At 36.8% G+C, this 14,274-nt stretch overlaps 1 protein-coding gene and 1 non-coding gene across 4 annotated transcripts in view; one reads left to right on the plus strand and one right to left on the minus strand.

Annotated features, from left to right (window-relative positions):
* The first annotated feature begins 1,661 nt into the window (after window positions 1-1,661).
* Window positions 1,662-1,735, plus strand: TRNAI-AAU (transfer RNA isoleucine (anticodon AAU)). The gene has a single exon. It is a non-coding gene; the product is annotated as a tRNA-Ile (tRNA).
* Window positions 1,736-9,069: 7,334 nt separating this feature from the next.
* LOC118189750 (protein turtle-like) overlaps window positions 9,070-14,274 on the minus strand; it is a 766,067-nt gene continuing 760,862 nt past the window's right edge. For all 3 annotated transcript variants that reach the window (XM_085825382.1, XM_085825381.1, XM_085825380.1), the window contains one exon: window positions 9,070-9,357. In XM_085825382.1, the coding sequence (XP_085681508.1) occupies window positions 9,344-9,357 (14 nt within the window). In that variant the 3' untranslated portion in view covers window positions 9,070-9,343. The remainder of the gene's footprint in view (window positions 9,358-14,274) is intronic.

Genomic DNA, 14,274 nt, shown 5'->3' on the forward strand with positions numbered 1-14,274 from the left:
CTGATCGAGTGTCAGTGAACCTTCAAATCGTGTTTTTGTCCACCCTACTGAGACAGGAAATAAAAACATCAAATGCACCACTTTTAATATATGCATTTTTTTACAACTGTAATTTGTTTGCAAGCTTTTCTTTCTCGCTCTCTTTCTCTTCTCACCTTTTTAAGCTATATATAGTGTTTTGCATAGGATGGTTATTGTCTATAGAGGGCGTGTGCTGTGTAGTCCCATTTTTGTAATCTCCCATTGAAACAAAAGAAGATACCAGTTCTTTCAAGTCTACGCACATTATTTTTTTATTGTTATATGCCGAATCGGATTTCTTACATTTCTATGTAATTTTTATTGCACTGAATGTAATATTCTTGTTACAGTTCAATTACAGCTTATTACCTCATGTATTTTGTCTGAATATTTAGTGTTAGCGGGCTAACAATATGAAGAACAAGTCGTTCTAATCTTTTTTCTTCCTTGGAAGAGTAGCCCTGAAGGCTATAGTTGTTTTTTTCCTTACGTATTGAAAGACAAGCCTGAAATGTGTAATCACTACGGACGTTAAGTGTTTATTTCTGTTGCTCTTAAAAGACTTGTGTGTGTTTGTGAATGTGTTAGGCTAATAAAGGAGAATAGCAGAAGAAACATAAATTAATTTCAAGGCAGCAAAACACTCCGTTTTCAAGCGTGTGTTACCGGTATCATCAGCGTAATCCAGCAATTAAACATTTTTAAATTCCAAAGAACTCGGATTATGTTAGTTCAGTAGTTATGAATTGTTAATTTATTTTTCTAAAGCCTCATTCCCTTCTCCTGAGGTTGCGTGCACTGACTTAGTATAGTATTATGACAGTAGCGGCTATGGGGACGTACAAAAACACGACCCGGCTCCTATCGCCAGAAGGGCAGCCAATGCAATTCTGGACAGTCGTGACTTCGACCATCCGAGTGGGCTATCGTGACGGCCAGAGCTGTGGTTTTTCAATAAGCTCCCCCAGACTTCGTGGTGTCCAAGCGTCTGAGAGTGGTGACCTGGGTTGCCGGTTCAGCGAGGGGAGCCAAGAGAGTTCAAATGTTACAAAGCTACGCCGCAATGGAATGGGATCCCATTGCAAGCATTTATGAGAACGCAATGAGAACTCACTCTATAAGGCATTTCTCCCGCCTTCCTAGCGTGCCTTCGTGGTGTAGTGATTCTTCAAGCTGGGCCGGTGTTCCAGAAATCAGTGGTTCGATTCCCGGCGAAGGCGATTCCTCATTTTTCATCTCTCCGACTTTTCCGAAAAACCTAATGTCTCTATAGTGGAGCCCGAACTAAAAGGGTGTTGGATGAGGATTTTTCATACCGAGGATTTGGAGATTGGGTCCCCTAAAAATCTCAGTCGCTCTTTAAAAAGGGAAATATATAAGGTATTTCTCCCGCTTTCCTGGCGTCCTTCGTGGTGTAGTATTTCTGAAGCTGAGTCGAGTCGGTATTCCAGATTTCCGGCGAAAGCGCTTGCTAATTTTCATCTCTCCGGCCTGCAAAACGTTATTTGTCTCTACAATGGCTCCCAATCTAAAAGCGTGTTGGATGATGATTCTCCTCTCCCAGGATTGGGTCCCCTAAAAAACCCAGTCGCGCTTTAAAAGGGGAAGTATATAAGGTATCTCTCCCTCCTTCCTAGCGTGCCTTTGTGGTGTAGTGGTTCTGCACGCTGGACCAATATTCCAGAAGTCCGTGGTTCGATTCCCGGCGAAGACGATTCCTAATTTTTCATCTCTCCGGCTTTTCCGAAAAACCTAATGTTTCTACAGTGGAGCCCGAACTAAAAGGGTGTTGGATGAGAATTTTCCACACACAGGATTTGGCGATTGAGACCCCTAAAAATCCCAGTCGCCATTTAAAAAGGGGAGGTTATAAGGTATTTCTCCCGCTTTCCTGGCGTTCCTTCGTGGTTTAGTGGTTCTGCACGCTGGGCCCGTATTCTAGATGTCCGTGATTCGATTCCCGGCGAAGGCGTTTCCTCATTTTTCATCTTTCCTGCTTTTCCAATTAACCTAATGTCTCTAGAGTGGCGCTCGAACTAAAAGGGTTGTGGATGATGACTCCCCATACCCAGGATTTGGCGATTTGGTCCCCTAAAAAGCCCAGTGGCCCTTTAAAAAAGGGGAGTGTATAAAGTATTTCTCCCGCTTTCCTGGTGTGCCTTCGTGGTGTAATGATTTTGCACGCTGGGCCGGTATTCTAGAGGCCCATGGTTCGATTCCTGGAGAAGGCGTTTGCTAATTTTTCATCTCTCCGGCTTTTTCAAAATACCCAATATCTCTACAACTTCTGGACACCTTTTTGACTAATTTACCTACCTCCTGCCTAATACGGAGTTATGGAGTTCGTCAATGTAGTGCCAAAATCAGTGATGCCGGAATTCGTATTTTCTAATAGCCTTACCATACGCGCGCATGGAGTGCGGAAAGGTCATTTCAGTTCGCTCATATCACAAGGATCATCCTTCTCACCTCAGTTACAAAAGAAGGAAATTGAAGGAAGTATTAGTATATTTCGAAATAAGTAATAATTATTTAAGCTATGGATCAGGAACAAGTACCTCAAGTTTTTCAAAATCAATATCTCAAGAACGTCCCAAGTTTCAAAAAATGAAGGAAATCGGTTAATTAATGTAAATTTTTTTTCGCAAAACTCCAAGCAAGAGAAGCGCCATTATCAGAGCTTCTCCCGCCTCTTGCACCTACACAACAGGACCTTCCCTCAGATAAGCAGTTCTTTAATGAAAGATAAGCAACGGACATATTTTGACTTTGCATGTTCTCCTCGAGTAATTAGCATCCATTACCGACACCATCGTTCTGAAATAGATGTTTGCAAATCCAAGTCTTTAAATATCATCCCAGTCGGACACTAACTTGGGTTTCTGTGAATTTAGAGTGTTTAACAGATTCAAGAGTGTCTACGCAAACAATGAGGTGTGTTTACTACAGTTCAAGTTGTTAATTCATTACAGTTCAATTTCCTTCTATAATGTGTGGTCATCTAATTGCTGTGAATTTCAAAGTATCAGTGCGGTTAAATGTTAGATTTAATGTGTTTTAATTCGTGTAATAATTAATAATGCGTGTTTACCAAAACTGTAACCACATTTCATCCTTCCACTATTTGGACTGCACAACAAGCGAGTGAGATAATGACAGATGAAGAAATTTATCCAATGTAAAAGTTCGTTTACTAACATTTGAAATAATATTCAATAGTTACCTTTCTCTAATTACGTAAATCTTCCAATCTTCACTGTGATTAAATGCATAATAACTCAACTTACTACAAAGTGTACAGTGCTGCGTGTTATCCAGTTTACCTCAGCGAATAATTTGTGGTTATATTCCAGTTTAAGCGATATTCGCGTTAGGTAATTTAAAGAATTATAAGTGAAATACTATCAGCAAAATTATAATTATAAAATTATAGTTATCATTATATCGCGCGTAAGTCATTCAACAATGAATTGTGTTCAAATTCCGTGTATCATTAATGTTCTGTATAAGTTTTAGTAGTGTTAAATGATTTATTACGAATGAGATAATGAAGACAAGTGTATCTATGTAACAAGCGAGTGTACGCTTATTGACCATTTAAATATTAATCATCAATGAAAGTCCTTCACCACTGAATTATTTTACTCAGCTTTCAATAAAATAGTAGTGTTCAGTTCTAGCGTTGTTCGACAGACAATAGACAAAATAGCGCTGCGTATCTTCGACGTTCTAGGATAATTCGATTTAAGACTGGCAGTATCTAAATTTCTACAAGTAATGGTTCACTGATAAATCTATATTAAAAAAAATCTAAATTAAAACGAATTTATTTGAATATCACAAATTCTGCAATCTAATTTAACATCTCATCGGCAGCATTCAAGCTGCGTCAAAGCAAATCGAAAATCAAGTTCTCAAGTTCAGACTGTTGGCATTCAGAGGCGGAGAACGACCATTCAAACCGGAACATCACGGTTCCCGTTGGACGGTTGTACATTATCATTTGGGAATGGGAATGGACTGATATTGAAATGAACTCGACAAAAGATTTCATCTGATGATCTGATGTTCATTATTCGTACTAGTCCATCCGGATCAGGAATGATCTCTTCAATACGAGCTAGTATCCAATTCATGGGAGTTTTGTGTTTATCCTTCAGCAAAACTAATTTCCCTACCTTTGAGGTTGAATTCCGGTTGATTCCATGTTGAACGGGTCTACAAATAGTTGAGATATTCCAAATTCTAACGGTTCCAAAATTGAGCTCTAAGCTTTTGAATTACGGTCCATCTAGAAGAGAAGGACAAAGAACCTGCAGAATCATTTAGTTCTGGTATCGTCAAAAGTGGAGCTTCTATTAGGAAATGACCTGGAGTCAAAGGTTGAAGATCCGTTGGATCAGCCGAAATAGGAGACATATATCGAGAGTCCAAGCAAGCTTCTATTTGCTTAATTAAAGCATGAAGCTCCTCGTAGTTTAAAATTCCTGTTTTCGCGACTTTTATCAAAGTTTTCTTCATTGATTTGATATTAGTATCCCATAATCCACCAAATTGTAGGGAAGAAGGAGGAATAAAATTCCACGTTATGTCTTCTTCGGAACTAAGGCGTCGTATAAGATCCGATCTACAAATTCTAAGGAGATTATCAATAACATTTTTTGCTTCTTGAACTTTGTATAGTTATAAATTCAAACAATGAAGGGTTTGGACCGCCGGGCAATAAACCTTCTAAGGCATGCTAGAAATGCTTCAGTATACAAATAGGATACATTTTCTAAATGAATGGCTTTTGTACTATAGGAAGTAAATATCGCGATATATGATTTTAAAATAACCCTAGGTATTTTTAAGTTACAATTGGTGATAATTGGTTCTGCAAATTCTAGTCCTAATTTTAGAATGGTTGTTTCTACTGTACATCTAGGTAAGTCTTCTAGAATTTGGTTTCTTGTGCGGAAGCAAGTCATGAAATTACTTTTGACATGTCTAACTCTGTCTTGTCCGGAAGTTATACAATACAATTTTCTAATGAGAGAAAGTGTTATTTGAACGCCCGCATGAAGAGACATTTTGTGATAATAATCTATGAGAAATTCAGTGAAATGATGCTGAGATTCTGAAAGTTTGGAGGGACTCAATCTCCCCCCCACTCTTAAAAGTTCATTTCTGTCGAGAAATACATTTAAAGATAAAACCGTACTTTTACTTAAATTTGATCTTTTCGACAGCAGACAACTAATTTCAGATTGAAACTCAGAATGTTGTACACATTTGACTAGCACTTTAGTTGCAATTCTCCAATTCAGATGCCTTAAATTCCTTCTGTTAACGGCGTCTCGATTCTGCTGTTGTTCATAACCTTAAATACGACACAGTAGTTCCAATCAATTTACTAAAGGATGAATCCTTTTTAATGAATTCGTTTCAACGGAACGTTTACTACAGTTTCCTTTTGAAGTTAAAGCTTTTCACTGTCTTCGAATTCTTTTACTGATTCATTAGGCCATTCATTAGGCCACGAATCAATACTCTGTAATAACAATTAAGTCCCTGCCATCACATATCACTATTTTGTCGCTCAGCTAACATTATTCCTTTCATGAACTTTGTCGCCGTTCCTCTGGTCAGCATGTCAGCTGGATTTTCATTTCTAAGATAATAATTCCAGGACTCAGGTGATGGTTTCTCTCGTATTTCTGTTACTCGATGTTGGATGAATGGCTTCCATTTTTAAGCGCCCTATATCTAATGTAACATTACAGAAGAATCTGACCAAAGTGTATATTCATCTGGCGCCTGTTCTTTATCTGTTCTTTGACATTTGAGGTTAATCTTGCTCCGATCATGGCTTCCATCAGCTCTAGTCTTGGAAGAGATAGCTTCTTCATTGGAGCTATTCTGGTTTTGTAATTTCCAAAACTACTTCCTATTTCACTGCCCTTTGTGACGTATCCCAGATGTATTACAGCTCCATATGCCTTCTGAATTGTGTCGGCGAAGCAATGCATTTAAACATCTCTCAATTTAGACTTATTAGTTTTACGGTAGTAATGTCGCGGAATGTTTATTATTCTCAATCCCTAACAGTTTATTAGATAATTTTCTCATTCTGATTTTAAAGTCCGGTGGCAACAGATCATTCCAATTCATATTCCAAGTTCCACACACAGAGCTTTCCGAAACACACTGAAGTACCCAAGTCTCTACATAGGCTGGAAGGCATATAGAATCACAGAGCACTATAACACCAAACGCTGTTATGGGTGTCGGAAATTTGTCCCCCACCAACACACAATAGCACAGCGAAAACAAAGTATATTGTGCGTTCCGTGAAGAAGAGCCCAAGCTATGGGAAATATGTTGAACGCTTCAAGCGTAACTTCATATATCCTTAACTTATCTTTTCAAGTCATCACTCTGCCATTGTGATCACACCCTCAACATTACTAGTAATTACCTGAATAGCCCGATTCGCTGCGTCCAAATAAATCTTCAACGCGCTATGGTTGAAACAACCCAGACAGTTGCACATGAAATTCAAGAAGACGCAGATGTGTTAGTCATAGAAGGCCGCGTTCAGACGGCGGCGTAAAGGACATAGAGGCGTAGTCATAAGGGCATAAAATACGGGAATCCGTTCACACTTGCGAGAACGGGGTGTAAGCCGTGGCCAATGAGAGAAGCTAAATTTGCGCATGCGTGGATGTGTCTACAACTTTCCCGCGCTGTTCTCCTGCTCGATTGGCTTCCCGCGTTCGCTCTGCTTGTTTTGTAACAGCGAAATCTTCTGTAGAACGCCACTTCGTTTTAGCTTCGCTCTGATTGGTCGACGCTTATCCCAAACTCGGGATAAAATTGAAAACTTTGAACTCTATGGCCTTAAAAATACCAAAATCCACAGGACCCATGCTTCCTATATCCCCGAATTCATCATCCCGCTACATTTGGACTAAGACTCTCCACTCTACAAGATCTGGAAGAGATACACTGCGACATAAAATTCAACAGAAGACAACAGCTACATACAACCTTCCCCTCAACTGACCTCAAAAGGACCTCAGACACGCTTTGGTGCTTTGCCATTAAGCAAGCCTTCAAAAAATCTGAATGTCAAACAGATCTTTATGATAGACTGTCTAGTTTCTTTAAACACCGCATTTTAATCATTGCCCACAAACAAGGTATATCCAACAAAATGCAACAAGGAGTTTATCTCCTGGGCTCATGTGCGGGCCTTATACTTTGGAATTTCAGTTTTAATTCTGTTTTAAATGCCATCTGGCCGACTACGTGCACCTTATCGCATGTGAGGACGACGTTGCATTTCTAGTCAAAGAACACACTCGTTACGAACTCATACAAAAAAAAGGGTCACCAACACTTGTAATCAAATTACAATCCAATGTCATGACCTCAAACTACAGATCTTTACAGAGAGGTCAAAGGCCCTGATAATCCCTAAGCCGCATACTAACCCCAGATGAAAACCGTACATCGAGCTTGAGAGGAAGAGCATCAAAATCATTCTAGAATTAAAATTCCTGGGACTTGGATTCCTCACTTGCATTACTTAAGAACTAAAACTGAAGTCATAGCACGGAAGGCTCGACAGTTCTAACGCACGATATGAGGAAACAAAAACCCTATACTCGCAAAATTCTCTACACCACTCATACTGAGCAAAATCATTCTTTATGTACTTGCCGTTTGGGTTCAGCCAATGTCGAGCCGAAAGCAAAAAACAACTGCTCACATTCCAACGCCCGTTGCTTTAAATTTGTGTTAAGGCATGCAGTACAAGAGCTACCAACTTCACCACTATTCTTAAGGGACTGATTCTTCTCTATATTCGAGCAGAACAGGTGATCGCCTACACCAGGATCATAGAGCTATACATACAGGTTATGTATAGTTGTATACACGGTGCCATACAGGGTGCCAGTTTCCATAATGTAAATTTCAGTCCAATACAGAATGAATGCCCTATCAACGCCATCCTCACGCACCCAGGGCAAGTCTTGGGCACACATGTTGATATCAACGGCGGCTCATCAAGACATACAAAGAGCATTTTTTACTCTCAGATTGTTCCAAGACCTCCGACTTCGTCATGTCCTTCCATTACTATTTACTCAGACACCATGTCCACTCTTCTGGTAGTCTTGAATGATAACCATTTCTCTCCAGTCATTGTCAGCATGTAGCATCATCTTCAAAGCAGTATCCATAAATGCATATAACTGGTATGGGTCAGGGGGAAAAAAACCTGATAGGTAACGAAACACTGGACAAACTTTCTAAAAAGAAAGTAGCAATATAAATTTAGAGGAAATCAATATTCTGTCACCTCCTTCTAAGTTGAAAAAAGGAGCTGCTTCAAAAACCCACTCTGAAATGGCAACAAGAATGAGACTCGGGTGATACGGGAAACGTAAGGACGATTCCTTCTCAAAATCCAGTCTTAAAAGACACATGCCCGTCCCACAAATCACCATCCTTGTCACGGCCACGGATCGTTTCCTGTTTATTTCTTTGTCTTTGGAATCTCGGAAACAGCAACGTGCTTCTGTGGAGCAGAAAGCTTCCCAAACCACTACGTCTATCAATGCCATTTCACCAACGCCACTCACCTACGTCAGTTTTTCAGTAATGTGGATACTCACAGACACTTTATTATACAAAGTCGTGTGACTGTGGATAAGATATGTGAGACTATCAACGTGAATTCAGTCCCGCGACGGAACATCTGCCAGGTCATATAAAGCTTATATTCACTGATATACCCCCACTTTAATCAACAGAACATCACATATTCTGCAACGCAGAGCATTAGCGCATTCAGTGTGAAATCTGAACATTTAGTGCAACATAGTGTGACTATGCGAATTACAATGAAAGCCCGACCGCAAAGTCAGAAAATACCCAAAAACATCTTAATTTCTTTTAATTCGAATCCGCTTTTGTGACATGTTTGCGGTGCTTTTGGTATAATATTAGTAAATTGTTTCGTCTCTGTATTTAAAAAAGAGAGTCAATAAGGAAGGTGCAGATTTTTTATTACGAAATAAATATCCAAATCTGTATAAAAATGATATATACAATGAACAGGCAAAGTCCTTTCTTCATCATGTCTGAGTTACAAGCATATTGTGTAATGTTATTAATGATGATATTCGACAACTGTTGCAAATGCCGCTACTGGCCCAGTCGAGATGCATCAGCTATAAATTGTGTGGATACAGTCGTCGTGATATTTAAGGCAGCCATCATAATTTGTAAAAGAGGTCTGCTGATTATTCTAAAAGTCATAATCCCTGTTCTAAAGTAGCATTCCTGAAAGAAATAAAAGCTTGATTAGATTTTGTTGAAATAAATAATAATTTATTTATAAGAAATAGCGTAATAATTTGATAAAACAGATAATAATGAAAAATAAGTTATTTAGCAAAATTTTATCCTCTAATTATTAAACTCTTTATGTAGATATGAAGTCAAACTATTACAAAGCTCGAATATTTGTTTGGAATTGTTACAGTTTTCTTCATCCCTTTTGAATAAGTCCAAAAGGGAAATATCAAGCTTTCAAACTTTACAATACATCATTCGCGTGTTTTCCCCCTCGCGTATTCCACCATTAGCTCAGGTTCTAAAAATGTCAAAAATTTTCCCATAATTTCTTCATTCTCTACTGCACTCATTTCTGTACCTTGAGGTCTAGTTCATTGGTAAATTGCATTCCGTTTATAATTTTCATTTTTATTCAGTGTATTCAATTTGTATTTGCATTTCTGCATCCATTTGAATTTCCCTTGAATTTATTATTTATAACTAACGTGTTTTATGAAAATTATTCTTTAAATTAACAGGACGTGACCAAGGTTCTCAAACTTAAAAATTTTCCAAACATGTGACTTTACCTTACTTCTATTACTTATGTTTTAGAGCGTTGCAGTCTTACCTACTGCTGATAGGTTCGATCTTTTGACATCGATCTTTTGCCTCCTCCTCCTTTGCTCTTGCAATATTTCTTTTGGCAGACTGAGGTCAAGACTCATTCATATGAAGTGCTTCTGGGACTTTACAAGACCACTCAGACGGACACATCGCGCAGATTTCAGTTGCATAAGATATGGGCTCAATATGCCTCAGATATTTACTAATTTACATTCTTATTAGAATGTAGATTTCTTTTAAAAATAATATTGTGATAGTTATCAGTAGTTTATCAATGACTACTTTTTATTTATTAGTTCTTACTGTAATCGCGTCTGAGGAATTAAATTACTTACGTAATTCCCCCCCCTCGTAGATTTTCAGATGATAAAATTAGGAAAACGAAGGGAATACGAGAGTAAATGTGGTATTTCTCGTGCTTTATAAAGAAGGCCCTAGCTCCTCAGAAGTTTCGAGGGAATTGTCTTGACGCATCGTTTGGCTGACAACTTCTTCAACATTCTTAAGATAGAAGATGTAGCAGCATGTTTTTCCCCCACAGAACGTCCGGAACGGTGGGCGAAGCTCGCGGACTTGCCTGGGTGTTTGTAAATTTTATTATCGTTCCAACTAATGTTACTTCTGTTAAATTTAGAAAGTTATTTCTTACTTGTAAATGAGTATCTTCAGTAACGCAATAAACGAAACAAAGCTAGTAAAAGTATTCCACTGGCCTTAAGATCGTGGGTTCGGGGACAATAACTTCACAGTGATTTTTGAATAATTCTTTAGAATTATATTTGTAAATTTTACATCTTGAATTCGTTGCTGTTGTAATCTTAATTACCATTGTAACAATCATTAGCGTATCTTGATATATTATACCTGTTATTTTACTTTTGTTGTTTCGAATGTGTCCCAACACATATATGTGTATTTGCAATATTAAACTGCCTACACAGAACTAAATTAGATAACAAATGAACTGAAATGATAGGACCTAATTAATTGCCAAACATTTACTACTATTATTGGTATACTGAAAAACGATAATCTTCAAAATTTCCTAAGATACATCAGTATTATCTAACTCTGCGAAAACAGGAATCACAGTAGTCAATATATATATCATCTCTTGAACGCCTAACAACAGGCGCGTTCAACACTCTTCTTTAAATACTTACGAAACAAAAAATCTGGATGTATATAAGTTATAAAAAGTTCTAAGTGGAAATTCAAATTCCGTCTCACATACGGAGCAAGTATATTTCTCCAAGTATTGAACGAGTTGAAGACAATTGCTCTCTCCAATCTACCCCTAACGCACGCACTGACAAAATAACTTGAGATTTCGCAGCAGAGCATCAAGAGGAAGACTGCAATACCAGAAAAATATATCCGAAGCGATCAAAAGTCTCAAGCAAGTTGTTTTGATATAGCCCAATAAAGATTAAAGGAGAGATCAAATGCGACAACAATTGTCACAATTTATACCGTTGCAGAAACTCGGGGTCAAAATATTAACACTTCACCAAGTTCAAAACAAAGGCATTGGAATTGAGTGCCATACAAAAACGACCTTGGAAAGCAAAGGACCTTACAAACCTAGAAAATTCCATAAAATAGAATCGAGCTGCAGTATTAGTGAACACAAAGACGCCAATCCAACAAAAGTCAATCTGCGCATTATGTAATATATAACCTACAATGCACAAGAAGAATTGCGGTGCATTCTAGCTGCATAACTGAATCTTAACCATCACACATTAAAGGTCCTCCATCATCTTACAACATACCAGCACAATGTGAAATGGATCATCGAACTACTCCTCACAAGTATTTAAAACACTGATATGAAGTAAAAAGCGTTTCCCTGGATGGCACCCATACGAACTATATCACAAAAAGGAATCACAACAGAGAACATTGTCTATAGAGTGCCTCTACTCCCCCAGTCGCATTTTATGGCAATAATATAACATAGGTTACCAATATACCCTCAGATACAAAAGACGACAACAAAGATTGTATCAGATGCATTCAGATATCAACCTCCAAAAAGCACGCGAAGCCACGAGTCTCTTGATAAAATTTGCACAGAATTATGATGCAGATCTTATTATAGTTCAAAAAATATATATACATCAAAGATGGCTAAGTTCCAGGCTTAGCAATGTAATCAACCACCTTTAAGTATTCAACTTGTAGAGTCATTAGGATTTTTTTGAATCAGAGAAATTGAAGAAACGGCAATGTTCTCGCCGGGAATCAAACTTCAGACCTCTCGAATATGCGTCAAGTGTGCTTTCAATTACATCACTAAGGCATATGTAAAAGAGAGCGAAAAAACCTTATAAACTCCCCCGTTTTAAAGGGCAACTGGTGATTAGGGGACCCAATCTCCAAATCCAGGTAGTGACATATTATCGTTTGCAAACTTTTAGTTCGGAAGCCACTTGTAGGATCAATATGGTGTTTTTTTTTTTTTTTTTTGGAAGAGAGAAAATTTGGAAAATGTGCAAATGTGCAATGCTCGGAATTAGAACCAAGGAAATCTCGCATAACCGGCGAGTGTGCTTCTAGCTACACCGCGAAGGCATGCCGAAAGGAGGGAGAAAATTCTTTATAAGCTGACTGATTAGCCCAAGCGCCGAGTAATCATAATCTCGTGTAAGATTACAAGAGACTACTTCGCAATTTTACCCGAATGCTAGGAAATCGAAAACCGTTTTCGTCTTTTATCTTTCGCCCTCTTGAATTGAAAATAATTAATTTAGATTTTTTTCTTCTGAAACATTCACATAAAATAAAATTTTGATATGAAATAAGGTAAATATATAACTATAATTACGACAAATAAGTTAATGAAAGTTAATTTATAAGAGCTAGTTTCAAAGCAGTTTTTCTTTGAAATCTTAATAATCATTATTTTTTGGCATGAAATGTTATAGCTTTTAATAGGTACATGCATATTTTGAAACTATTTTCTAAAAATTTTGTCTAAATTCTTAAATTAGAATTACTTCCTCCAAAAGAATAAAACAGGACTTAAGTTTCTATATAATTGGATGCCTTTTCCTTTGTTGTATTTCGGAAATTTAGGAATTTTGGATGTAATGTTGCGATACAATTTATTTTCATTGGATGGCATTAATTTTTTTTATTTCAGATATTTTTCTTTTAGCAAAATATGATGTTGAACCTGTTTTATTTTTAAAAATATTTTCACTCTTTGTTTGCTGGTTTTGCAAACTAGTCATTTAACGAATAATGGTTTACAATTGTAATACATTTTTTTGTGTTTAAATTGTAGGAGAAAAAATCAGTTTTTATCCGTCGTTCACTTTTTATTCTCTCTCTTTCTTTCTGTCTCTCTATATATTGTTTTGCCGAAAGCAACGTTTGGTCGTATTGAAATAATTGCCATTATTTCAATATTTTAGTAATGATTAAAAAATATGATAATTGGCTTAATTTCTATTCATGATTTAACTTTTGTTCCGCATTTAACTATTAATTCAGTCAAACAGGCGTCAGAAAAACGAAAGACTTTAATAAACCTTCTTGGATATCGAGTGCAGTGTTTTTGCACCTTGATTTTGTTTTTGCAGTGTTTTTGTTTCCTTGTTGTCCTAAAAAGAATACTAACTTGAGGATTGAAGTCTACAAAGTTTCTTCTGTTATTGACACTAAATTTATTGCAGCTTTTAGTTCTGGGCTTGTTATAATTTTATAAATATTACAGTTTTAATCCCTCTCTCTCTGTCTCTCAATATATATATATATATACGCTTCTTTCATGATATTAAATAAGATAAAATTTAATAATTTATTTATGCATAACGCGGAAAAAAGTGTAGAATTATAAATAAACCACCATATGCTTTCAGTCAATTTACAGTGTACTTAAAGATATGAATTTTGTCAAAGTTTAAATTCTGCAAAAAATTGCGAATGAAAAGACACGAGGTTTTAAGAATAGTTGCAACGCCGTAAGCAAAGAATAGTTAAGGAAAACATTTCAAGTTGAAATAGTGCAGAATAATAATTAATAATATGATTTAACTTGTCAAATTAATTTTATCAACTTAAATTAAATTTAGAGCTAAATTCGGTTCTTTTTACACAGTGTATGCAAATATATTATTTTCTTTTGCTCCATTGAAATCTGAAAGATATGTTATCTTAAGAAAATTAAATATTCCTCTTTGAAATTTCTGGCAGATCTAATTAACTTTATTTCCCTCACAAAGATTATTTAATAAATTATCCTGATATGCTTATTCTTTTATCTTTACTTGAATATAAAAGCATTAC

Source organism: Stegodyphus dumicola, chromosome 10, assembly GCF_044657685.1.
Source record: "Stegodyphus dumicola isolate Sdum_Otavi_A_Nest chromosome 10, ASM4465768v1".
Classification (NCBI taxonomy): Eukaryota; Metazoa; Arthropoda; class Arachnida; order Araneae; family Eresidae; genus Stegodyphus; species Stegodyphus dumicola.